Source organism: Balearica regulorum, chromosome 2, assembly GCF_011004875.1.
Source record: "Balearica regulorum gibbericeps isolate bBalReg1 chromosome 2, bBalReg1.pri, whole genome shotgun sequence".
In the NCBI taxonomy this organism is placed as follows: Eukaryota; Metazoa; Chordata; class Aves; order Gruiformes; family Gruidae; genus Balearica; species Balearica regulorum.
This window is the reverse complement of record NC_046185.1, coordinates 46,259,335-46,286,743: the sequence shown is the minus strand read 5'-3', so window position 1 is coordinate 46,286,743 and position 27,409 is coordinate 46,259,335. Positions and strand designations below refer to the sequence as shown.

The window sequence follows — 27,409 nt, the reverse complement described above, 5'->3', positions numbered from 1 at the left end:
TCCGTAACGGAATCACAGGTACTATATATAGTTAAATACAGTTTATAGTGACCAAAGCTAGGCAAATGGAGAGACTTGAATATTTATACTTAATTCAAGAAAGAATTGCCACAATCTGCCTTCCTGCATTTTAAGCAGCTGTCACCTCCACACATATAAGGCCATAAGGAGTCATGCAGGAAACAGCTACTGCAAGTACTCCATATAGAATAACAATCTCATAGTCAATATACAAGTGGAATATACAAGAAATATTAACTCCTCTAATCAAAATGACATCAACCACTAAAATTCAACTGTGCAATATAATTCTTTTCAGTTACATGTGAAGACTGTAACAGTTTATGACACTTAGTCATTAATTTCAATTAAAGCACCACTAAAGATGATATTCTCCAGCAAAATAACCTCACAATGAAAACACAAACCTTTAACTACATATAAAGTTAGTGTCTTTTATCCACTACAGATTTCAGTGCTTACCTTCCAGAAATCCTGCTGGCACGTTTCCAGAATCATGGTGACAAACTCCATGATTCGGACTATAATTGTACACTTGCTGTAATTATACAGATCTCTCTCTTGTGGACTGAACATGCTGCCTTTTGAACTGCAATCAAAGCACTGCTCTGCTGCGTGGATATCATGTAAAGCAATAGTTTCAAGGAAGAACTGCACAGCTTCCAAGAATGAGGATCTTTCATTTACACCTAAGAAGAACCAAACTAAGTTGAAATGATACAGCAGCTCTCAACTTTTAAATATATTATTTTGTGCTTGGAAGAAAACAGTCGAACTGAGAAAGTCACCACATCTCACACCAGTAACACACTTTCTGAAAGTCCTATGCCAGTTCCAAATATTAACATTCCGAGCAGTTGAGGGTAGCTTTCTATTTACTAAACATTACAAGCACTTATTAATGATGACGATTTAGGCATGTGTAATAAAAAGGATAAAAAATTTAAATCCCTAGTTCTGAATAATTTAGCCCTATGCTAACTGCATCCAACAATGATCTTACAGTATTGTTTTAAACCAAGACAGAGATGACACTGACAGACAGACTACCTAGAACTTGTACAAGACTGAAGTAACTACATATGAAGTACTATCAGTGAGAAAAAGCATTTTGTTTAGACCCGCATGAATAATTAAAAGAAAAACTTTTTGAGAGACCCAATGGCTACACAAGGTATTACTATACATCTGATCAAAATTCACATACAAGGCTTTGGGACCTGATGAAATTGAATCATCAGGAACTGAAGAAAGGTAACATGTTGTCGTGGTTTAACCTGGCTGGCAGCTAAAACTACCACACAGATGTTCACTCACAGTCCTCCCCCACCAAAGTGGGATGGAACTGGGGGCAGTCCAGGACACATGTACAGGGCTGATGTGAAAAGGGGACTTTTTTCATTGCTTTCTGATAGCTCCCTCCAGACATTAATAAAAAGCAGGTAAACAGCTTTGAAGGATTAAAAAAAAAAAATTAAAAAATCTATAGCTCTCCTCACCAGAGGGAAATTAGCTATACAGAATAATTTCTGAAGTGACATAGAGTAAAAGAAGTTGCTGGTGAGTGGATGACAGACAGAAATGCAAAGGTATATTTCTAGGACTAAAAGGAAACATATCAAGATACACTATTAATAAAGTAGTACTTCATGAAAAAACATCCAGTACAACTGTCACTGCAACCTTTGGGAGAGTTTGTAAAATTCATCAATTCTACATTTAAGAAAAAAGCTTAAAGTCCAAGTTAGGAACGCATCTCGGATGGGCTTTGCATAACAGACATGAATGAACCTAATGCAACAGTTAATCACTCACCTAGTATTTCATGAGGTTTGATCATTCGCAGCTCAAAGAATGTATTGTAGCAGTCCAGTGCTGCTAAGAACATATCCATCCACCGCATCACAGTCTGTAAACTGAAGGGCTCCTGCATACCATGGAGAGTTGGCTGAGAAAGGATCCCAGATGGACTTTTGGCATCGCTGCCACCTCCTTCAAATTTGTTAATGAGGAAAGAAATATCTTGGTTTTTTAGAACATCAGCCAGCCAAGAAGATGGAGACTTGTTTCCTGATAGAAATGAAACCAGAAATATAAATTCTCTAGGAAAAACACATTTCAAACTAGCAAGGAATTAGAGGCCAATGGACTGACATGCCCAAACTTTGTGTTTTAAACTGGATCTTCTAGCAGAGAAAGTATTGGTTCTGGTTTAGCCTTGGTCATGCTACTTAAATTACCCACAAGGAAGAGGCCAATTTGTGAGACGCTCCCACTAGTTACCAGTCAGCAAATACTGCCTTCATAGCTGTTCTAGGCCTGTAAGTTCTCCTTCCTGACTGGAAGGAAGTTCACAATAAATCCCTCTTCTATGCCCACAAACCCTGAGTTTCTCACAATACTTAATTTCCAATCAGAGCAACTACTCAGTTTCTCTTTAACAGCACTGAGCGAACAGACATTTACTTAAAAAATAAATTTTCTTGCAATTAATACTTTGCATAGAAAACATAGAGGGAAGGTGTGCACAGTATTTAGAAAGCAAATATAATAGTGCATTGTGACTTAAAATACCTGGTAATAAAGGAACAAATTCATAGAAGAGCTCCATGGCTTTGTGTCGGCACTCTGTCTGAGGTCGTCCACATTGTGCTAACAGCCACATGACAAGGTCCAGAAGACACATTGACTTAGTAGCTGGAAATCCTCTGCGCAAAAAGATTAAGGATTAACAGTCCTCGTGACATCTACCAAGAAGCCATAGTCTTCCAGTTGAAAAAACCAAAATATTCCTTGAGCATTATGAATGTACTTTTATTCACCTAAACACAACCCATCTGCACTACAAGGAAGAGCTCTTCTACAGGCACTTCTTGCACTGCATTCCCTTCTCCTCACTCTACTTTGGATCTCCAGAGCATAGTCTTTGCGGCCACAATTTTAAAAGTAGAATTAGGTCTCTTCTCAAACACTCAAAGAGACAAACATGGAAATTAAAGCTTAAACAAGCCAACACAGTTTTTCCCCATCCCTAATTATCTAGTCTCCTAACTTACCAAATGCCATACCAATGAGTTAACTCTCAGACTCCACTTGCCTGTTTCTTTAGGATCACATAATTCAGGTAAAAATGGACCTCAGGAGGTCTCTAGTCCAATCTCCTGCTCAAAGCAGGGTCAGCTATGCAATCAGACCAGGTGACTCAGAGCTTCATCTAGCCTGATGAAACCATTCTCAGTTCTTCTACCTTTTTCACTACCCCTCCTTATCTGCTGATCATCCTATTGAAGCTTGTCCTACTTCTGCTAATGCTTAACAGCAATAAGAAAGACTTTGGAGGAGTTTTCTCCAAGTGCTTTGTAGCACCAGCGCTAACGTTGTTATAAACGCTGGTGTGAGGGAAATAAACTTCGCTTTTCTGCCTATCCCTGCCAAACTGAAGCAAGCTCACCACGCTGGAATAATGAATGACCATCATGATCCTGTAGTATCACATCCAGCATTTCCCACCAGTGGTTCAACAGACATATCAGGGAACTGCATCAGCAACAATTACAAGATGAATTTCTCGTTCAGAATCCCAAGTGTTTAATGGAACTACATATGTTGTTAATTAAAATGCAGTATTAAAAAACCAAAAAAAAAAAAAAGGCAAATTGCTGACCGTGGTATTCGTCGTTTTCCTTCCTTGTTCAGGGAAGGTGCTTTATGCTTGATTATGCGCTTCAGGTGATTAATAGTATCACAACATTGTTGAGTGGTACCTGTCAGAAAGGGACAACTGACATCTATAAATAAATGCTAGTAACTTGGTTAAATCAATCGAGGTATTAGCACTATAGAAATGGTGCAAGAGACTTATACACAGGATAATGTCTACCAGCTCCGCTAATCTGTGCTTCTACAGTAAATTTTTCAAGGAAGGAGAACAAAACCATAAAAAAGCAGACAGGTCAACATGGCCTTAGCCAAGCATGAGGCCTCTGCTATAAAACTGTGTGTTCTACTTTCTGCGATCATGCTTAAAGAAACTGTAACATTTTCTCGTATGAGTATTTCTTCTGAGGCCACTTCTATCATACCCTGAACTGTTTCTCTGAAAGAAATAAAGCTTTGTAACATCAGTTTTTGGTTTTATGTTCTAACTACTATTAACTGATGAAAGTCAGAGCATTAAAAAAACAGTGGGAGAAAAGCAGGTTTAGTGAAGAATCGTTAGTACTGTGAAAGAGGTCCTAGATTCTTCACACAGCTACTTACTGTTGTAGAGAAAAATGACATGGCAACCAGGAAAGGGTACTACAAAATGGTGGAAATCTTCCACAGAATATATAGAAATGTCAATTTTTGGACCATTTTGTTTGTTATAGAAGAGCAGACTTCAAGATTCTCATCAAGCTACATTTTTACACTGTAACTGCAAAACCAGGACTCAAATCAGAAGCACCACCAGCATTTCTAGTGTTACTATGAAACTGTAAATCATTGTAAATGTGAAAAGGTTCTTTCTCCTGGGCTCAAAATCTACCACCTTTGTATGTTGCAAGGAGATGATTCAAAGAGTTCCTAACTAGATATAAAATGATCTCTCTACCACTAATGAAAAATAATCCTTCCTCTGTTGCAAAAGTAAGCACATTTATTTCTCCTACAGTTATAGCAGTTTTTCTTTTTTAATCCAAGATTCAACAGGATGGCTTTTTTCTTTATTCCATAGTTAATTAATTATAACTCACCTAATGTTTTCTCATCTGTATGGGTTAAGGCCAGACTTTCCAGAAATACAACCAATGCTTCAAAAACAAACTGCTCCACCAGAGAATTTTCTTCCCTTTAAAAATCAGGAATAAATTTGATGAGAAACATGAGTGGAAGAAGCACTAAGTGTGAAATTCTAATTAAAAACCAAATTAAAATACTGTAGAGATAAACTGCACAACATGTTTGCACAAAAATACATCTAAACTACTCTAAAAAAAAGCAGTGTAACTTGCTGACCACCTTTAAAAGGCATAAATAACTTCCCATAAACTTGTGATAGAAATTTCAATTTATACACTCCCCATTTGCAGAAAGCCCAAACTACAAAATCATTAAATTAAAAATGCATAAGCAGAGTAACTCAATTTTACAGCTATCATCTACATTAATAGAACGAGTATCAGTGGATGACTGTTTGAGTTCTACACTTAATTCTCTATATCTCCTTGAACCTTCAGTCCAAAGCTAGTTACTGTTTTAAGCTCTGTTTGCTCACCTAAATTCTCTGTAGATGCTGTTAAAGGCAAGTGCTGCACCCAGTCTCTTGAAAGCACTGGGATGAAGAGCAAGACTATACAACCGTTTAAACACCGACTTGGTGTTTGCTGGGCTTTTCTCCTGCTGTCTCGGTGTTGTCTGCTTAATAGACCATTTCAAAAATTCTCGTATGCACTGACCACAGAAATCTCTCAAAGTGCTGTCCACTGGATCCACTATGCCACTCTGAAATTACACAAGATTATTTTGTTACAAGAGTGAAAAAAAAACCCCACTGTTGTCTCACACAGTATTAGGGCAGCTTATTTACACAATATTATTTGTAAGTTAAAAAACTGTACTCACAGTTTCCCAGAAATAACAAAGCTTCAAAATTACTACTCTCCAAGGAAAGGGCAGCATTTCCAGCCCTCACAGCACTGGATTAGGCCTCAAAGATCCAGATTTCTATTCCTGTCTCAGCTACCAGTTTAGGAATCTTGTCCAAGCCACTTCATTTTCTGATGGACCACTTTCTCTGCTTTAGAAGTGGTGTGACAACACTGACTTTCGTTTACAAAAAGTACTGCAAAACCTCCTGACCTACCTTGCTTCTGACCACGTCTGCTCAGTGCAAAAGTCAGTTTTAAATTAAAAGCTTTTGCACCTGGTGAAAGAAAAGAAACTTAGAGAAATATTAAGCACACATCAAAAGCAACTTTCATTTTGGGGCATGAATGTATTTCAGTAGTTCCTTGTATACACTGATGATAAAATGAGTGTTGCATTAATCTTATAAAGACTCTAAGGGTGCTACACCTGCATTTTGAGAATGCCAAAGAGATAGAGAAATCCATCATCAAAATCTCAGTTAGAAACAATAAATGGTCATTAAAAAACCCAAATAAATTGATAAATTGTTTTCCTTCTTTCAGACAAATAAAGAGCCATTATATCTGTTGGTATGTCCCTGGTTCTTTTGGTAGTAAAATGATCCTAGTTAAAAATAAAGTCACATGGCACAGAGAAAAGAGAATAAAGACTTATGAACCTACCAAGATAGCTTCCAGGAACGCCACTGTATCTTGACTCTCAAATTTTTTGTTGTTGGTAAACCAGTGAATGAGTTGCATGACTAAAGGCTCGTACAATTGTCTTGTTACCTGAAAAGAGTAAATGTCAACTGTATTTCTAGGATTACTATATTTCTATGCTCTTCTGCTATTCAAAATACGTAAGAACAGAAAACAGTACTACTTTGAAAAAAAGTCTATAAAATGAATAATCAGCTTCATAAAACATTGCCATATCAAGGATTAAAAAAAAAAACATAACAAAAAACTGGTTAGCTGCTTTCTATTCAACTAGCCTCAAAAGATCTCCAAGCTTACTTTCAGTAAGATCCTCTGAGACAAAGAACGTTGCATGCCACGGACTGATATGCCAATGTACAGCCAGAGAAACAGGGAAGTTTGTTTTCAAGTTGTATTTTGATCTAAACTCTCTCTTAATCTTTACCATATTCTGTCTTTCTGGATTTCAACAATTCTACCTGTAAGTCAACCTGATTGAATACTGTCATACTATAACAAGAAAGGAAGAACCATTTAATATACTTATATATGCATACATACATGGTTATAATACAGTGTGTATGCCTGTGTGCATTGGTTTGGACAAATCCAGCCATTATTTACCTATGGTTTATGTTCAGCCATATGCCAGCAAAAGGGGTTTCACCTAAATTGGTAACACAATTTCCCATATGTTTTAATGGAACACAAGTCCCTTCGGTCTAAAAATAGAACGTGGATGCCAGGGTCCAAACAGCAGTCTGAAAAGGCACAAGACCTGTAATTTCAGTGGAGCTGAACCTATGTGTCTATTCTGTTTTGTGTAAAGGAGGAGAAATACCAAGTTCAGATGTTTGAATTAAATGTATCATCCTTAGCTATCAAAGATGCAGCTACAAATTCTCTCCCAAATGCTTTTCCTGTGGACTGCAGCTTTGCACTCATTCAATATTGAAATAATCAACTTCACCTCGAATTAACTTATTACAGAAAAAGAAAAAAAATAGAAATTAAGTACACCAATAAAAAAGCAGCTACTACCACAAACTATCTGAATGAGCCTTGAAACTCTTATGTATTTGTACACTCCTCTGAGTTACTCTGAATTACAGTCCATTATTGAAGTCTTAAAGAAAAAGAGGCAATGTGTCTGGATAACTTCTAACAGGACAACTTCTAAATAAAATTAATTCCTATATTTAGAGCTATTTTAAACAAGATAAAATGCTTATAATTTTTAGAATTAGAATTCTAAAACAGCTTAGAATCTGTTTACCTGGTCTACATCACAAGCAAGACGAAGTAGTACTGGAAATACTCGCTTATGTAGCTGATACAAGGGTGGGGGACCCTGACGTCCTTCTGGCATCTGAGATGCTTTCCCCAACATATATGTGACTATGCTATGCAGCAGCTCACAAGCTGCAACCTGAAATTTAAAAATCCCTTTGGTTATGCATTTGTTACTTTCACAGAGAAGACAAAATTGTGAGCAGGAGAGAATGAGTCACAAGAATGGATGTACTCGAGAAATCAATCTATGATAAATCACCATTCCATCAAGTTCATGGAACTAATTTACACACATTCTAGCTGGCCCTTCTCCTGATGTTTTAGTCTCATGAGCAGTTGCTTTTCAGCTGAAGAAAATTCATCACTGGGTAAGTCACCTATCATTGTGTTTTCAGGTATACCTCCGTTCTGGACTCTCTTTGGATATCAACATCCCAAACCAGCAAAGCAGCAAAATATTTGCTTAAGTGCTCTGCTGGATGTGGCCCACAAGTTCATAGGCTAGGCATGAGAAGGAGGCCAAACAACACTGAAGATCAACTAGTTTAACATTTTCATTTTTATGTTAAGTCTAACTTTCAAAGCACAATGCTGTCTGGTAGACCTTATAGCAACTACTGCTCTTTAAACACTTGGAATAATGCCATCATGAAAGAGCATCAAAGCAGCACACTGCTACCTATGAATGAATTAAACCAGGTCTTTCTTAACAAGACAGACATTATTTTATGCAGTATTTATCAGCTAGCATAAAAAAAAGATGCAGAAAAAACAATACTTTTGTTTGCCTGTCACTTGCAGAAAGAGCCAGTTCAGTCACACGAGGCAAGAATACATCCAAGTAGATGACAGGCTTCATATCTGCAAATGGTACAGCAAAGCTCAGACGCTTCTCAGTGTCCCAGGATACGCATTTCTTCATCATCTCTTCTGCAGAGTTAGCTAATGCATTTGAAAAAGATCAAAACAAAAAATAAGCTTTATATAATATATAGAGAGCAAGTATTTCCGTAGCTCAGACGAAAAAATCTGTAACCTTCCAACTTCAGTTAGATTGTCATATGATGTTAATGCTTTATAAATTACTGGATGTTACAAGCACCAGAAGTATGTCAGAATGTCAGTTTTACTTGCACATCCAAAAAGATGTTTAGCGACCACATGGAAAAATTAATTGCAGCCAACATTTCAGGAGACAGTCACAGGAGCCTCCAGTTTCAATACAGGTAAGTTTGGAGACATTTATAAACCCAGAAGATGTTGAACCACATGATTTAAAATACTTCCTCAAGACATCCAACATACTACTTTTGTTTTCTACTGTTATAAAAATTCTTGAAGATCAGATCAGACAGGAAGATCCAACATACATACTCCTGCAGTTGCACCAAAAACAACTACATTTATGGCTATGTCCTCCAAAGAAAACTGCCATACTTACTCCCTTCTCTCTCTATATTCCCATACGTTTGTTAACTTGGTTAACAAAGTCTGACCACACTTTGTATTTAATTTCCAGGGAATAATGGTACTTTCCCCCAGTATTTCTGAATAAGCAACAGAGAAGTACTTGGCAGAAAGCAAATTGATTGTGAAGGCAGAAAAAACAAACGTAAGCATGAAAAGAAAGGAATAGAACTTCTATACAACTACATTAGTTTTTAGACTGACTAAATTTTGCACTGAATTTATCCCTTAAATCTCATGGTCAGGTACTTACACTACACTTTTCCATTTTTGTTTTAATTAGATGTTATGATATTTAATAATTAAATTATAAAGCTTATTCACAGGCTGAACAGAAAAGAGCAGAAAACACTCAAATGGAGCTCTACTACCTGGACATACTAAAGGCATGGTGCAGTTTAAACTCAAAAGTGAAAAAGTAAGCTTGCTGAGACTTACACAATTCACAGGCTGCAGTTCTAAAAAACTGTATTAAGCGAGAATTGTAGTAAAAATGTGGAAACAAGTACTAAAGAGTTACAAACTGGGGCAAAGCTTTAAAATGGCTTTGCAGCCAGAGGGTGAAAGGGATGGGGAGGGGAAACAAATAAAAATATATATTCAGATACATATAAATTTTTGCCTTTAACTGAAGTTTGGTTGGGGTTTTTTTTCCCCACACTTTCTGCATTTCATAGTAAGTTAGTGAATACTTTGCCCTCCTAAACTCCAGAACTGAATAAAAGCAATTTTGTTTAAACAAGAGCAACAAAAAATAGCTTTCCTTGAAAAGCTCATGCATTCTCATAAAGTGATGTTGAGACTTCACTGAAATCTACTTCCAAGTAAGACAGCAGAGGCATGTAAATATTTTTATTTACACTGACAGTACACTCACCTGTAATTAAGTTGTGGTTGACCTGTCCTCCCAGAGATCCAAGAAGGCGTGCCACTCTAATCCTTACTGCTTCCAAGGAGGGACTCTCATCCTAAATAATTCAACAGATTCATATCAGTGAAGGAAAAGTTACTTCTATATAGAAGTACCTTGGTTTACATAGTAAATGAAGGTTTTATGGCTCTTACTAACATGGATGAAGAAGGTAAAATGAAGAACCTATGGGGAGAACCACTGCATCAAACAAGAGAACAGTTTTGGTTCAATAAGCAAAAGAGTGCAAGACTGGAAAGCATTTCCATCACACTTTGTGGGCTTTCAATTGCCACTTCTCAAATAAAGTTAAAATTTTATCATCACAGATAACACATAACCTACAGAATGACATAATAGTCTAAAAAGTGCAAAAAAATCTGAAGTAAAAATTACTCTCTTCACCTGCTTTAATCCCAGAACTTTATCTCTATGTAAGCAGCCTACGTGAGATGTAAAAATTTACTCATTTTGTTTACAGATCACTAGGTTGGGAAGAGGTGTGTGTATATATATATAAAAGTAACTATTAGTTTTACACCTAAAAAGGTTTATTCCAAGTTAGTTTGTCCACTGGAATATACAAATAAACCTACACTTATGTTTAGCTACTTGAGAAGCCACTTGCACACTGCACCACTAAGCTGGCACCTGATTTTAGGTGTAGGAGTTAACTTTTGGTTTCCATAATATATCAGTCTAGCAGTGATGCTGACCTACAGGATTTCTTCAGTTCCCTTTCCCTGCTTTATTCCCATTCTCACCCTAGAATATGACATCTTTTCAGCTGTATTGATGTAATAGCTTTTTGAGCCCCAGTGTAGAATGGGATTCATTGAACTGATCCAAGGTAGAAATAATAATAAAAAAAAAAAGTATGCTTGCAAGAAAGGAAGAGAAACAGTGGGAAGTGATTAACTCACATTTAACTCTAAAAAGAAACAGTGTTCTTACCAATGAAAAAGTCTTTGCTTTTCTTAAACGCTGTATCACAACTTTATTAAATCCCTTCTGGGCTGCTCGAGAAAGTTTCCTTACTTCCCAGTTATTCTGGGATTCAACTGATGAACAAAAAACCAGCACATTAGTATTAGTTTATTGTACCATGCACCTGCTCATAGTTTCTTTAGAAAAACCCACGCTGCTTTTGCCCATTTTTATTTTTAAGATGCAAAAATTATTCTTTCATTTAAAGTCTTTATTAAGGAAAATAAGTCTCTATTACTGAAAACTAAGCTGATTTAAGGACACAAAGTACAAATCACAGAGAAGTGGCACGTAAAATGGCTACAATTAATGATAGTTTGGCAGTAGCAAATAAATCCTAGTTAAAGAAAAAGAAGTTATATCGTTCCAATCACAGGAAGTGCACAATATAGTCAAAAAGTATGTCACACCCGTATCTTTAGGCCTAACTATGAAAAAAATTATTTTCCTCTCCCCCAAGACTAACAATTCTTTGCCTGTATGTACCTGTAGATGTAGAGTTTTTCAAATAACCATCAAGAAGAGGCAGAATATCCTTGTAGTAAGGTTGCATTATATGCCTGGGGATGTGAGCTGACCAGTCTTCCAAAGCATCCAGTCCCAGATCAGCCATTGGAGTACAGCTAAGGCCCAGCTTAAATGCATTCTACATGTCAAATGTAAAAACTATCACTCTTTCATTTTTATTGAGTACTATTATTTAAACATTAAAAAGATCTACCATATTTGAAAGCATTTAGCATACAATGCATCTTCCTTTTTCATAACTTTTGTCTGCTTAACATCTCACTCAAGACAAACACGAAAGATCTGTACTATATTGCAACACAGCCACTAACAGTGTCAGCTTAGTGCAAAAGCAAATTCTGACAATTTGTTTATCCAAAAAGTGAAGTAATTTGTATTCTATCTCACTGAAGACAGTACAAAGCTTTATAGTTATCTTAACTGCTGAACAATATACTAACTTTGCTCCAGAATTTTTGTATGTGTCAGAAAAAGAAACAAGTGTTAGCTGTACATCGCTCTGACCCACCTGCAGTGCAGGAATATATGCTTTGATATCAAGCATGATGATGTCATGTGGTAAAGACAGCAAAAAATTCAGACAGGATGCCAACAATTCATCCTTATACTGTTTCATTTTTGCTGCAACCTAAAATTCAGATAAATAGAACAAGAACAATCATAAACCTTTTTAAGATCTTGATTTAGCTATATCAATATCCATGTAAAATAAAGAACTCAAAAATAATACTGAAATCTCATTCACCTGCAGTTAACAAAATGTATTTAACGTACAATTATACAGTTACTTCTCAACTGTACATGAATAGGTGATCAATACACGTCTTCTAACACTGAGTAAAAAAAAAACACAGAAAATATCTTAAACCCCCACTATCTTGCATAATTCAAAGAGCTGGAATACTTCTATCATATATGCAAGATTTCTCAGAGGATATAATTTTGATTGAGTCATGTACGTTTATATTCAGATTAAGAAAGGTAGCCGGCAAAAATCACTTACCTCTTTTGCAAACTTTACAAACAGTGCAAAGCAAGACCTCTTTTCTGGGTCTTCAGGGCATTTTCTGAGACTACTTGGACTGACGCCCTACCAAACAGAAACCACAAGTCAACAGTATTAAAAAATGTAGTACACAGTACAAACATGAAGCACAAGTTCCACTCAGAATACATACATCACTGTCCAACATGAAACTGGCATCAGTGAAAACTTAAAATGTATGTTTGTTCTCTCAAAGCTTGTAAGCTAACATTAATACAGCGCACTGAGGCTCAACTTTTTGGAATACATTTAAAATTATCCAAATAAGCAAGATACATATGACTGAAAAATAACTTTTCGATGGCTTAATTTTCTCCTTGTCTGCCCATCTAACAAACCACAAAAGAAAAACACATCCCTAACAGTGGATGTCCAGGTGGCAAGAATGCTGGTGAAAGAAGAAAAGGGCAATTCACAACAGCATCTACAGTACAAGCATCTACACCAGTGAGTTCCCAAATTTGCTTCACCTGGTGCCATCACCAGCAGTGGCAAGGACAGTTCTGGGCTCTGTGGTGGGCTACATGCATAATGGGATGAAGCACCATCATTTTACAATAGCTTCCATACCACAAACGGTGTGTCCACCAATAGAGCATCACATTTCCTGTGGAAATGAGTGGAATACAAGTATACCCCAGAAGTTGAGTAATTAAGCCATAAATGTCTCTGCTGTTCTGGCTACATTGTTTCTGATATCCAAGGTATCTTCCATACTGCTTGCACTGCAAGAGTATTTCCCATCCCTCTGTTCAACCAGCTAGGATTTTGGAAAAGCATTACACAAGGATGGTGTCTCTTCAGAAACTGGGCTTGTAGTCTAAATTTTGATTTTCTATGTGCTTGTAACTACAGAGGATGCTACAAACATTTGAAACAACTGGGTAACAGTTTCAATGAACTATTTCCATAGCGCATAAAAGACTATATATAAAGAACAGCATCATCATTAGTACAACAGGTTAGCCCTCCACTGGGAAAACAGATCTCACCTCAAAGTATTTTATTTTTTTGGCAATTTTCATTGTAACAGAAAGCAGCTTGTAGAACCCACTAATAAGAGGTAGTCTCGTTGAATATATAATAAGCTCATAACCAAAGGAATATACCCAAGGGTTAAAGTATTCAACATGCTTCTCTGGAAGTATCTCTCTAAAACAGATGCAGAGAAAACAAAGGAAAAAAAAAAAAAAAAGAAACTGAATAAAATATTTGTTTCTCTTTTTTTCAAACTTTCAAGTCAGTACAAGAGAAGTATTGCTAAAACAGAGCAGCTCCAAAGAGGGAATAATTACATGCCACTTTCTGAGGCAAGCAAAGGAAGATTTTTATTTTGCTTTACAGTGCAAAGCCATTTCTTCCTCATTATATCTTATTATTGAATTTATACAAACACACATACTCACATATCACATTTCATTACCAATACTGCAGTATTGCTAAGGGAAATCAACTGGACCTCTACAGGCAAACAATGCTGTACCTTTCACTTAATGCCCAATTATGAAGACTGCCTTTCTGGTCTCTGAAGTATTTAGAATATATGGTCAGTACAATACTAAAAGTTACAACATATACCGAAAGACAATTACACCCAAATAATCAAAGTGAATGACTTGTCTCCTGTAGTCTTTAAAAAAACCTGAGCTGATGAGCTAGCATGTTTTTGTCTATGACCAGCTGTCAGAAACACTCTGACAGTCTCCCTGCTAATCATCTTGTACATTTTGAAATACGGTATACCATCCTAAGTCAGAAACGAGCATCTTCAATAAATGTCACTTCAAATTTCTTCCAAAAACATAATAAAAACATAAAACATAAAAACATATTAATACCTGCAGAATTCCACTAGATTTATAAAGGCAATAAAGTCTGTTGGCTTTGTTGGCTGAAGGTTTGAAGCAGGGTCAGAAGAAGGCCCAAGCAAAGCACTGTCAGGTTCATTTTCATCCTGAAAATAAATATTGAAGCAAGAACACTGGATCTGTGACAACACAGAAAGCATTTACACCTTTTTCCAGATAAACAGTCTGTCTCTCCTTCTTTTCCTAGCTGCTACTAGCTAGTCTGACACAGACAAAGGACTAATAATTGACACATTAATAATTCAAAGAAATAATAAGGGATGCTTGCTTCTAAGGAGAAAGCAAGTAGAAAATGAAAACTACTAGATGCCAGAGTAGGGAGTCTAAAATCACAGATTCTGTGAACTTCTACTGATTCCGATGTTTCCATCTCCTTAGATTGCAATGTAATATTCAGAAATATGAAATAAAAACATATTGTCTAGTATGAATGCTACTTCAAGGACATTACAAGCAGCTATCTAAGCATAATGAAAACAAAACAAAGAACATGATCTTGGTTCCTTTACAACAGTAGGAATTAATAGACAAGTCAACAGGTCTCACCTGTTCATTAACATCCAGTTTCTGAACAGTGAGGTCCAATTTCTCAATAATCTTCAAAATAGATTTAATAAGTTCATCATATAGCAAGCGATTCAGGGACTGCAGTGATGAATTTGCAGTAAGAAAGTTTTCATCTTCAAAAACACATTCCTTTATAGGAGGAAAAAAGTTCACGTTTCAAAACGGCAATAAAAATTATTCCTTGAATTTACACACCAAGATTTGAATGATACAGAGAATCCTGCTTTAGATGTTTCTCAGCTATGGAAGCCTAAATTCATCCCTATTTATTTTATCTATCAGCCACAAAGTCCACCTAAAACCAGGAAACAGTTCTTCTACAGCACGACATTTGGAAAAAGTCTAGGGTTAGAAAAGCAGCAATAAGACTTTGGATTATGTTTCCTTTTGTATTTCCATGTTAACTATGCTTTTACCTTCATCGTGTCACAGTTCAGTAGATTTCTGAAGAGACACAGATAGTCCTTATAGGTTGGTACTTTCCATCTCCCTGTCCCAACCTCTTCAGCTTCACTGGATTCTTCTGATTCAGAAGTTTCTTTTCCAAAAAAAGCCTGAAAGGACACAATATTTTTCAGGAACACTGCTGAGGTGGGTTGACCCTGGCTGGACACCAGGTGCCCACCAAGCTGCTCGATCACTCCCCTCCTCAGCAGGACAGGGAGGGGAGAAAATAAGATGGAAAAGACTCATGGGTCAAAACAAAGGCAGTTTAATAAAGCAAAAGCAAAGGTTGTGCATGGAAGCAAAGGAAAACCAAAAGATTTACTCTCAAATTCCCATCAGCAAGTAATGTCCAGCCACTTCCCAGGAAGCAAGGCTTCAGTATGCATAGAGGTTGCTCCAGAAGTCAAACATAAATAATGAATGCCTCCCCTTCCTCCTCCTCCTTTCTCTTAGCTTTTATGGCCATATGGTATGGAACATCCCTTTGGTCAGCTGGGGTCAGCTGTCCTGGCTGTGTCCCCTCCCAAGATCTTGCCCAGGCCCAGCCTGCTGCTGAGGGGGGATGTTGGAGAGAGACAGCCTGGGTGCTGTGCCAGCACTGCTCAGCAGCAGCCACAGCACCGGGCTGTTACCAACACCTGGCTGGTACCGATACACAGCACGGCTCTGTGGGGGCTGCTGTGGGGACAATTAACTCCATCTCAGCTAGACCCAATACAACTGAATATGTAACTACCTGACCAAGCTACAACACAATGTAAAATGACTTCTGCAGGTAGAAACATGAAATGTTTAGCTTTCTCATTTAACCAATCTGAAAAGAGCACAAAACAAGCAACTCTTTTCAAAAATCTCTAAAGCTCTTCTACTTCTAGTGGTCAGTTGAGAAACTCTACAGTTATCCTGCTGCACAGAATTAAAAGGTTTTAAAATTGTCCCTTAACAAAAACATTCAGTAAAACTTTTAAAGTGCCCAAAATTTGTTAACCTGGAAGAAAGCTGAATCACCTCAATTATAACCTATTTTGTTATAGACAACCTGAGCAAACATCTATTTCCTGTCATTTTTTTTTCATTCAGTACAAGAAGCACATCCTCATTACACTGAGCAGATGTAGGAATCAGAGACTAATAACAACTGAGTCACAATTCAAAATGGACAGTGGTATTTTTGCTTCTTTGGGTCTTTCCCTGTTTACTGGGCTAGATCTTCAAGAATTGGGATGTGTACTCTACGAATCTAGATGAAATAAATATGTTTAAATGGTTACTTTACCTTTGAAAATGTGATTGGCTTGGAGAAGATTCTGATTAATCCCTGATGCACTGAAACAAAAAAAATTTGTGTGAACAGACTTTAAAAGGCACAGCATCCATATCACTCATTACATTAGCAATCAATCAAATCAGTCTTCTGTTTTCTACATTCCGTCAGGATGAGGGAGAGGCAAAAGAACACAGATTTTTCTTTAAGGACAAATACAGCCAAAACCAGAGCCATAACTTAGGATATTTCACAGGGAAACAATTTTGAACTTGCTTCTTACTACTTTTTTTTAGTACTGCTTTGACTTTTTCCTGACTGAATGCAGCGATGACTAAGGCATTGCCCATAATGCCTATACTGAAAAAGGCAGCAACTCCCCATGACTCTCACAGATGTGGACTTAGGATCTGCATTCCCCCATGCTGTTTGGGTGCCCAAATCAAGAATGTGGCAAACAATGAAAATGCCACAGCAATAGAGAAAAAAACACCATAAATAATTGAAAGACATTAAAAAATAATTTCTGAAAATCACTATAATGAAATGTCAGCATGCTGGAGGCTACTAGAATTGTCAGCCACCAATGCTGACACATTCATTATTACATTCGCTAGGACTATCTGACTAACTGCATATTTGGAATTTTCATTTTTCCCATGTACAAGTTCCAGAGCATAAAAAGATTGCATTCCTAATAGATATGACATTCACCCTACTTTCTGTGATATTTTGTAGGCGTAACTGAAAAGGTATTGAACAGATTTTTGCACATTTTTCTGGAAAATCCCTTTCTCCCCACAATCCTTCAGAGTAGGAACGGTAAGTCTTATGTTACAACAGATAATCACAAAAATATATTCTCTTGCCCTTGTCATCCCAGTTGTTAAATGTATTCCTTAAGCGATTTAACAATGGATATTCTAAAATAATGCAATGAGAACCCTAAACCTTTAATATTAGAGGATGGAAACGCTTAATTTTTGACCCCAAATAGCTATTCCACCTATCTCCTTAGAATTAGTTCATCAATTTAGGGGGAAAACATTTCAAACCAAAAAACCACAACAAACTTAGTATCACGGACTCACCCACAGTGCTAATAAAATTCCAGAAAACTGGACCTTTTCCTGAGAGGGCCAGAAATACCTTTATTACAGATCTGCAACAGACTAACTGCATTTTTTCACTGTATTGTGGAAAGCTATTGATCTGCAGCACAACTAGATGTTCAAGAACTGGAGTGTATACTTCAGGAATCTAGAAGAAATAAACACAGAACGCCCATCATGCAAAGACATAATTATTAACTCAGTATCAATGTGAAGAACTATGCTAAATTATTTCAGCCAGACAGTTCGTTACAAGACTTTACATCATGACCTGCTCTGAGAACAATAAAAGACTTAGCAAATGGACTCAGATCTAAAAACCAAAAAACAAACAAAAGAAACAGAGTAAGAAAGTTTCCTGGAACACATTATGCAAAGTAGCTCCTCAATAGATTAGTGCTTTGGTGGAACGAGTCTTAAGCTTATTAGAAAAGAACTAATTTAATTAAACAATAACAACACAGCAATATAATCTGTTCATCCTTAACAATCTGAATACTGAATGTAAATGAAAGCTTTCTTCTCTGTCCCAACCTTACTTCCCAGCTCTAGCTAGGATCCAGAAAGCCCTCATTAGAACACAGACAGCATAGCATCACAGGAAAATCAAAGTATCTGCCTCAGAGAACATGCTAAGTATCAGTACCAAAAGAAAAAGCAGCAATAGGGTGGTATAAACACAGAAAGAGAAGGGTAAGACTAGGTCCAAATAAATATCTTCACCTAAAATAAATAAAAACCTATTCACATTTGGCTATCATGGTTTTCATTACAATGCAGTGTAGCATTTTATTTGGTATATTCTGTGCATTTTCTTTATTGAAATAAAATCTAATAAAGTATTCTCCTGATATTCATCCCATCCCCATGGAACTAAACGTCATTCTATTTCAGATAAAGAAACACCTTCTACCATAAGGAGCTACTGCCTCCTTATACATTCATAGCTGCATAAAAAACCCCAACTGACTGGTACTTTAAATACTCCACTTACTGTATCTATATGGAATATCACACTTGCAATGGACTGGAGGAAACTTGGTAGCTGATACAGATGGTCATCTATTGTTTCTGCTTCTGTGAGGTACATTTGCTTACAACGCTGAAGAAGCCCAACATACATGTCGTCAACATCCTTAGAATGTATAGCTTTACAGGGCTTACAGAGAGAAAATAAAATACTGATTTAGCAACTTTGTACAGCCAAGCAAAGGTATGCTGTAGCACTAAAACCCAGCCAAGTCTTCACCGAGCCTTAATAAGAATACTATTTTCAATTTTTCCAGGAACTCAATACATCTGAATAAGCTAACTTTAAGTATTCTACTTGCTACATGTATGAGAAATTTGGTACCTGCAATGAACTAAAATAATAGTTCACTGATGCAGCACAATTTACTATAGAAGTACTTGAACTTGGAGTGACACAATTTCAAATCCAGTCTGAAAAGCATGGAGTTTGCCTTTAAATATCTTAAATACAGCATGATGGATGCTAATATTCACTTATATTTTGACTTAGCTGCATTAAAGTAGTAAATGGCTTACCTAATGTGGCTTAGGCAATTATAATTCACAGGCTACTACTATTTAACATTTAACTCAGCAGCCCAAAGTCAGAACTTTTATTGTGCTGGGATCTGTACAGAGGATAAAGACTACTCCTAAACTAACAAACAAGTGGAAAGCATCCCAACAGTACCAGAGGGTACATAATAATGCTTACAGATTTCTATAGAACGATCTGTAAATCACAGTATTTAGCATGAGCTAGGTCAAAAAGCAGTCTTTGTGAAAAGGGAAGCAGGAACCAGGTCACCAGCAAAAACTGTAGTAGGGAACTGACCATGGAAAAAGAATGGACTGATTTAGGTAATGACAGAATATGAGAGTTAGGCTAAAGGCTGAATCTAGTCTGTCTAAAAACACGCTGACAAAATTAAGACTATCCATTTATCATTTGTAGAACTGGAAGTATTACTTTAAAATCATTTTAGTGATTAGACAGTAAAAGAAATATTCTGCCTTGAAACTGAATCAATCACAGAACTTGTGTTCAGGCTGAGGTCACTACTTGCAGTAGCAGTAAGACTGCTTCCTCCCAACGTAGCATCTGATGCTTGGCCAAGATTTAGACTAAACACGCTAACAACCGTTAGTGTGTCTTAACATATTAAAGATTTATAAGTAGTGGAGCATTAAGATCCCTTTTTTTCTGTTAAAATTTGTAGCATTATCCTGTGTCTGTATTTACACTATGCAATTTTAATTAACTTCTTGTGTTCCACAACACATTATTTTTAACCAGGTTCTTTCAATTCAGTAATTTGAAATACTTCATTTTTTTCTGGAAACAATACCTTTAACTCAATTCCTTTCTAGCTCATATCATAGAAGAGGAAGACGAGGCTTCAACAAAGCACACTGAAAATTCTACAAAACAAATGCACTCTGCTCAAAAGGTAGCAAAATGGAAAGGATTCAGCTAGTAATCAGCTATTCTATCACATTTCCTAACCTTCTCTAAATAATCTTTGAGATTATTTAACCTAATCTTTGCTTAGAGAGAGGGGGAAAAAAAAAAAAAAAAGAGGAATGTCTAGAATTCTGCTATATAGAAGGTGGGGTACCACCATCAAGTGCATAGGTTGCAGATACATAAACAGTGCCCTTTCTTTACAGAACCTTAACTTTATTATACTCCCATTTTAATTGACTGCTGACAAAAATTGGAAGCTGGTTCTTAACAGTGCTTCCTGACAAACATACCTATCCTCCACATAAGTATGGGTGGGGTTTTTTTTGGGTGGGGGTTTTTTAGTTTGGTGGTGTTTTGGGGTTTTGTTTGTTTGCAGGTGTTTCACAAATGACCTCCTGGTGTCCTGCAGTCAGCAGTACATTTCGGCTGTTCTGACAGATTCCTGCTCTCCAGAAAACATATCTGAACTGCTTCCAGAGCAGAGCTAACCTAGATTCTACCATCTAAATGCAGACAGAGCTAATGAGGTATCGTCTGTACCTAAGCAATTAAGCACATCCTTAAGTTTTGTGAAAGCTGTATACGAAACTCCTCTTTTTCCACTTCAGAACTAGTGCACAAGCCGAAGTAACTACAACCCTCACTGCTGCAAGTGCTCCCACTAAATTCAGTATGTGTTTCAATAATTTTCAACCACAGCATATTTTACACTGTAGCTAATTAAGTTCAACAATTAATCCAGAAACAGGAGCTTTCCCTACATAACAAGCTGTATACAATTGTAAAATGAATGGTATGTGAATTCTAGCTTTAAATCTATTCAGTACGCTTCTTTATCAGAACAAGTTTCCTGCACATACTGCTGCAAAAAGCCCATATCCACGAATGGCAATGGACAACTCTTTGTTGCTTGAATCCATTCTTCTGATGATTCCATAGAACTGCTCCATGAAGAACTGCAACTTGCTCTTGTGTAGCTCTGCATCCTTAGCTACCATTAAAGAAATCTGTAAAGCAGATAGAGAAACATGAGAGAGACACAAAAAAAATTAAAGTCGTCTTAAAAGATACCTAGGTCGTAATACAAAGCACTTCAACACAAATAATTATTTATTAAACAGATTCACTGAACTGCCAAGCACCAAATATTCCCACTATTTCAAGAAATTTGACTTATCTTTAGTCTCAGAGGTCCCAGTGAAGTTACAATACCTGCTTGAGGAATGAATCCAGTGCAGAATGACTGGCTTTCTTCAGCTCCTGATTTGTGTGGCCACACCATTTACACATTGCTTCAAAGAGGGAGACATAGTTGTCCAGGAGCAAGGCACCAAACTGAGCAGCATGCCAGGTGAACAACTGTAAACCAGCTGCAATGTAAAAACAATTCTCATTAAAACCCAGACCTATATTCCACTTTCAAAACAAGACCAGACAATAAAAGTCCACATTAGGACTTTAGATGGGTGTATCTACCATGACTGGAGGGTATAACATGTATTCGTCTAGCCATTACAGTATCAGTATCCAAACACTAAGAACTTAAGCATAGAAACAACTCTCCAGAATCTTCTTTTTTAATGTACACCATTATGAAAAGCACAGTTGTGTTCTGAAGTAATTTACACCAACTGTAAAAAAGAAAGGGACTCTCCTGGTTACAAATAATAATACTCCATCACACAATTCACAAGGATTTGGTTTTTGTGGTCAGGACATATGCTCAAGTCCCCTCCTCAAACCAACTGTGATGCAGACAAATAAAGAATTCAGAATTTTTTTTTTGGAGGGGGGAAGGGGGAGCAGACTATCTTTAAAGAGGGTTTTAGCCTTCACAGTTGTCATGGACCTAGTACCCAAACCTTGCATTTTGGTAATTTCTGCATAAGCCACTCACATTTCACAGGCCAGTTTCTGATTTTCTTCATGTACTTCATTTGCTCCCCATTTCCTTCTCCTGCTTCCAGTGAAATTCCTCTTCTCTTTCTATTTCTTTTCCTATAACCCAATCCACCATCTTCTTTTTCTCCTAATTTGCTATGTTCCTCTGATTTCTACTCCTACCATGATTCCCTTCTCATACCAGGGTTTTGTACTACTCTGGAGGGGCAAAAGGCATCGAGTGTAATGCTGCTGTTCATAAGCTGATTAGACCTTGCCTACTTTAACCAAACGCACATTTAACTCTTTAGATTCCAACTTAAAGTACACCAGCTTTGCTCCCCAATCATCTTAGAAGACTGAAGAATAGAGCCATCTGAAGACAGCCAGTAGAGAATAAACAACTCCAGACAGAAGACACCATTGTATGTACCGTATCTACCTCAGCACAAATTGAAATAATTTACAATCTTACCTAGATGTACTGCATATCGCTTCTGATCAACCTGTAATATCAGAAAAGGTTTGTCATACATAATTTATTCTTCACCAGGGCTAATTCATTTATGCAGAACAATTAACACAGGGCAGATTTACCTGTGGGTTGATTGCCTTCATTGCAAAATCAAAAATCTCCTTTGCAGTCTGAGGATCTATGAAACAATCCAATAATGAGCATTTCACTATCAACACACAAGAGGTAGAGTGAAGACAAAGATATTTTTATCCAAAACTTGGTATGAAGAAGCAATATTGGAAAGCCTTATGTATCTCATTTTAAGGGGCAGAGATGCTTTTTCCTGAAATACTCTTAAATTTGAAAAAAATTGTACGTCTATATTCATTGATTTTTCTCAGTACCCATGTTTTAACAGATATGACTCTTCTAAGGGAAACAAATCTCTGTATAAACCACATTCCAGCTTCAGTGTGGCTCTCATAGCTGCCCAATCTCTGGTTAGAAAATAGCACTTCAAACATTTGTGTACAGAAACACACTGATGAAGCCATTCCACACAAAGACAGACTACAAGGACCACATAGCTGGACAGACTTTGTTTTTGCATAAAGCATTTACCAGTAGGGAAATTTCAATTCTGAGTTCATAGCGAGAAATGGTGCTGCTTGCTGGCTGTATAATGATTAAAATATATCAAATTGTATCACAGAATGGTAGGGGTTGGAAGGGACCTCTGGAAATGATCTAGTCCAACCACCCTGCTAAAGCAGGATCACCTGCAGCAGGTTGCACAGGATCATGTCCAGGCAGGTTTTGAATATCTCCAGAGACAGAGACTCCATAACCTCTCTGGGCAGCCTGTGCCAGTGCTCGGTCACCCTCACAGTGAAGAAGTTTTTCCTCATATTCAGGTGGAACTTCCTGTGTTCCAGTTTGTGCCCATTGCCCCTTGTCCTGTCACTGGGCACCACTGAGAAGAGTCTGGGCCCATCCTCTAGACATCCACCCTTTAGATATTTATAAGCATTGATGAGATCCCCTCTCAGTCTTCTCCAGGCTAAACAGACCCAGCTCTCTCAGCCTTTCCTCATACAAGAGATGCTCCAGTCCCCTCATCATCCTCATAGCCCTCCGCTGGACTCTCTTCAGTAGTTCCCTGTCTTTCTTGAACTGGGGAGCCCAGAACTGGACACAGAACTCCAGATGTGGCCTCACCAGGGCAGAGTAGAGGGGGAGGATAACCTCCCTTGACCTGCTGGCCATGCTCTTCTGAATGCACCCCAGGATACCATTGGCCTTCTTGGCCACGAGGGCACACTGCTGGCTCATGGAGAGCCTGTTGTCCACCAGGACTCCCAGGTCCTTCTCTGCAGAGCTGCTTCCCAGCAGGTCAACCCCTAAACTGTACTGGTGCTTGGGGGTGCAGCAGCATTCCTCCCTAGGTGCACGACCCTACACTTGCCCTTCTTGAATTTCATTTGGTTCTTCTCTGCCCAACTCTGTAGCCTGTCCAGGTCTTGCTGAATGGCAGCGCAGCCTTCTGGCGTGTCAGCCACTCCTCCCAGTTCTGTATGGTCAGCAAACTCACTGAGGGCACACTCTGTCCTTTCATCCAGGTCACTGATGAGTATATTGAACAAGACCAGATCCAGTACTGATCCCTGGGGCACACCACTAGCTACAGGCCTCCAACTAGACTCTGCGCCACTTACCACAACCCTCCGAGTCCTGCCATTCAGCCAGCTCTCCATCTACCTCATGTATAACTGTCTTTCACATAGAAAAAGAACATACCTTCGTCCACGGATTTGGTAAAGTTGTACATGAGTGCAGCCAGTCCCCTCAGACATCCTGCTACGACAGGTAGCTTGGGTGCCCTTGTAGCTGATGTCATCTAAAAAAAGTGGGAATTGAAAATAGTATTATCCTCAAGCTAAGATAAATTTACACCACAGGTTCCCAGTTACCAAAAGTGTAGATAAAATAACATATTCCAACTTTACAGTTATGTCAGCACCTCTATGAACACAAGTCCACAGAAACATTTCCTCAGAAGTTTCATGTCATTTGGGAGGGAGTTTAGCTCCAAAAGCACAACAAATTATTTGAAAAGCACAAAATATGTTCCACCAAGACCAACTATAGCAAAACTGAAGTCTATAGGAATATAGGAAAGTAAAGTTCAATTTACTTGAAAGGCAAGGATTTTGCAGCTAGTAAAGATCAAATCAGAAACTACAAGTGCATGGCACTATAACTTTTCTTGGGTTCTACTGCAGTGATCACCATGTGCCATCTTTTCTCACAGTAAATTCACTTCACTGATGGCCTTGAATTTTTACTTTGAAAACATCTCAGAACCAGAGAACACAAACTTTAATGGTCCTTAGGGAAGCATTTATGATTGTCCAGTTAGATCCCTACAAACTGTACTAGTTACAATAGTATTCCAACACACAGTGCTACACACATCAAAGGAAAAAATGCAAAGCAATGCAAGAGTCTGAAAAGAAATTCCAATCATACCTGTGTTTTAAGCTCTCCCAAATAAGCTCGGAATAGTTTTTCTGAGTTGTTAATCATGTCACTAGGCTGCACCTCTCCCAAAACTCCCAAAAGCTCATAAATCTTCTCCAGTACTGGAAAATAATTTAGTATTATTAAATATTACTTACTGAAATCATTGCTTTGACATTTCCATTGCAATTCTATGTGACTTGCAACTATAAGAAAACCAACTCTGGTTTAAATTTCATTGGTGATTAGCACGTGGGAAAGATGGCTCTTTATGATGTACATACATATATATATATCTACACATTACAATGTGAGATGCATTGTCCTCTCACATTAATAAGTTAAACACATCTATTCTTTTTAAACGTGGCTTAGAAAACTGATTAACAAAGGCCATATCAACTGAGGAAGCATTTACCACTAATCCAAGTTTGCCACTGGCCTTGAGGTTATGCTGGGACTTTTAAGTAGCATCAGGGTTAAGGCCAACAGCTAGCAGAGGTTTCTAAGCTTGAGTTCAGACTAAAGGGTTCTATGCAGGCACAGAAAGTTTTGTGAGGGCTAGACCTGTCGAGCCAAGATTTCAGCTGTAACTAGCCAAGACAATCAAAGTAGAGCTCATATTAGTATGCTTAACATCATAACATAATTAGCTAAGACAGGACCTCATATTAGAGGTAACCAACGGAGGAACTATCACACTAAAACTGCAGCTCTGAGGACAAAACTGGCCAGGGTTAGAATGAGGTTGCAAAGAGCTTTAGCAATTGAGCTGGGGCTTACACAAACTTTGACAGGGACGGGCAGCAGTTCTGATAACAGCACCCACTGGTGGGACCAGACTCCTCTTAAGGCTTGAAGTTATATGGGTATGTGTGTGTACAGTTATGAAACAAGTATAAGAGTGACTTCAAGGGTTCAGCTACACCAGGTTAGCACTAAACCTGAGGAGAACAAATAAATCTAAGACCTTAGCAAAGTTAAGCTGGTTAATGACAAGCTGGAATTACTTTCAGGATGTAGGTATTCAGGGACTAATAATAACAGATTAGACATACAAATACTCTTTTATGTCGGGAATCCTAAACCAGACCTATGCTTAAATTCAGTATGAATTGCCACCACTAAATGCAATTATATGATTTCTCCCACGTGTTAGCTCATACATATATACAGGTCTGCTAAGAAGCCCAGCTCACTGCATGATCGTGACCAGAAGACTCGAACAAATTTTACTAGCTTTAAAACATGACAGCTACCATTTTTAAACCCACTCGCCATGGAAATAACAATTATATATTTCCGTAGGGTATAATCCGACAAAAACTGAATATAAATAAAACAAAGGACATTGACAGAAAAACTAAAGCCTACCCGTATCAGGAACTTTACTTTTTGTGGCAAGTTCCCCATAAAATTTATTAAATATCTCCCCAACTTTCATCTCTTCCATCAGACAGGAACGTCGTAAACTTTGGAGCAACTAAAATAGATTTAAAAAAAAAAAAAAAAAAGAAAATTTAGGAAAACCATTAATATCACTACCACAATCCTACTTGGTCTAAATAAAAACACAGTTCATATGTGTAACTTCAGCTTAAGTCTGCTATTCAATGACAGAGATCCAGGAAAGAGTATTGGCATGAAATCTACTTTAACAACAAACTACCACCCCATATGAATGTAAAATGTATAATTTTTAATTTATATTATAAATATTATATATAGATCATCTACATGAAAATTATACACAATATATTTTTTTACATAGCATCATAGAATCATTTAGGTTGGAAAAGACCTTTAAGATCATTAAGTCCAACTGTTAACCTAACTTTGCCAAGTCCACCACTAAACCATGTCCCTAAGTGCCACATCTATACATCTTTTAAATACCTCCAGGGATGATGACTCAACTGCTTCCCTGGGTATCCTGTTCCAGGGCTTGATAACCCTTTCAGTGAAGAAATTTTTCCTAATATCTCAAGATAAATATATACAAACCCACAAAAGCACAGGCTTGGCAAGCCTGCAGTAGCCTTTATCATATTGTATTTCTCTCCCTGCCGCTATAAAGCCAAACCAATTCACAGAAGAAGTGATTCATAATAACTCAGATCGCATTTTGTTTCTCATAAACAAAACTAAGTAGGTACAAAAGCATTTGCAAAACAAGAGTTTAATACATTCTAAAGAAGCACCTTATGAAATTACTGTCACACAGTAGTAAGACTTCTGAAAAAAAATCCCTT

The 27,409-nt window shown here is 37.5% G+C and overlaps 1 protein-coding gene across 1 annotated transcript in view; it reads right to left on the bottom strand.

Annotated features, from left to right (window-relative positions):
* Positions 1-27,409, bottom strand: part of PRKDC (protein kinase, DNA-activated, catalytic subunit) — a 91,664-nt gene that overhangs the window by 61,878 nt on the left and 2,377 nt on the right. Inside the window, exons 5-32 of the mRNA XM_075744148.1 lie at positions 26,532-26,640; positions 25,167-25,279; positions 24,435-24,534; positions 22,778-22,833; positions 22,656-22,686; positions 21,512-21,669; positions 21,160-21,306; positions 18,815-18,979; positions 17,800-17,968; positions 16,721-16,770; positions 15,414-15,551; positions 14,977-15,126; positions 14,401-14,516; positions 13,555-13,714; positions 12,521-12,607; positions 12,026-12,145; positions 11,476-11,635; positions 10,957-11,063; positions 9,970-10,060; positions 8,404-8,567; positions 7,609-7,761; positions 6,315-6,422; positions 5,279-5,505; positions 4,758-4,852; positions 3,686-3,785; positions 2,596-2,729; positions 1,837-2,091; positions 484-710 (exon numbers count right to left, since the gene is read on the bottom strand). Of these exons, the coding sequence (XP_075600263.1) occupies positions 484-710; positions 1,837-2,091; positions 2,596-2,729; positions 3,686-3,785; positions 4,758-4,852; positions 5,279-5,505; positions 6,315-6,422; positions 7,609-7,761; positions 8,404-8,567; positions 9,970-10,060; positions 10,957-11,063; positions 11,476-11,635; positions 12,026-12,145; positions 12,521-12,607; positions 13,555-13,714; positions 14,401-14,516; positions 14,977-15,126; positions 15,414-15,551; positions 16,721-16,770; positions 17,800-17,968; positions 18,815-18,979; positions 21,160-21,306; positions 21,512-21,669; positions 22,656-22,686; positions 22,778-22,833; positions 24,435-24,534; positions 25,167-25,279; positions 26,532-26,640 (3,690 nt within the window). The remainder of the gene's footprint in view (positions 1-483; positions 711-1,836; positions 2,092-2,595; positions 2,730-3,685; positions 3,786-4,757; positions 4,853-5,278; positions 5,506-6,314; positions 6,423-7,608; positions 7,762-8,403; positions 8,568-9,969; positions 10,061-10,956; positions 11,064-11,475; positions 11,636-12,025; positions 12,146-12,520; positions 12,608-13,554; positions 13,715-14,400; positions 14,517-14,976; positions 15,127-15,413; positions 15,552-16,720; positions 16,771-17,799; positions 17,969-18,814; positions 18,980-21,159; positions 21,307-21,511; positions 21,670-22,655; positions 22,687-22,777; positions 22,834-24,434; positions 24,535-25,166; positions 25,280-26,531; positions 26,641-27,409) is intronic.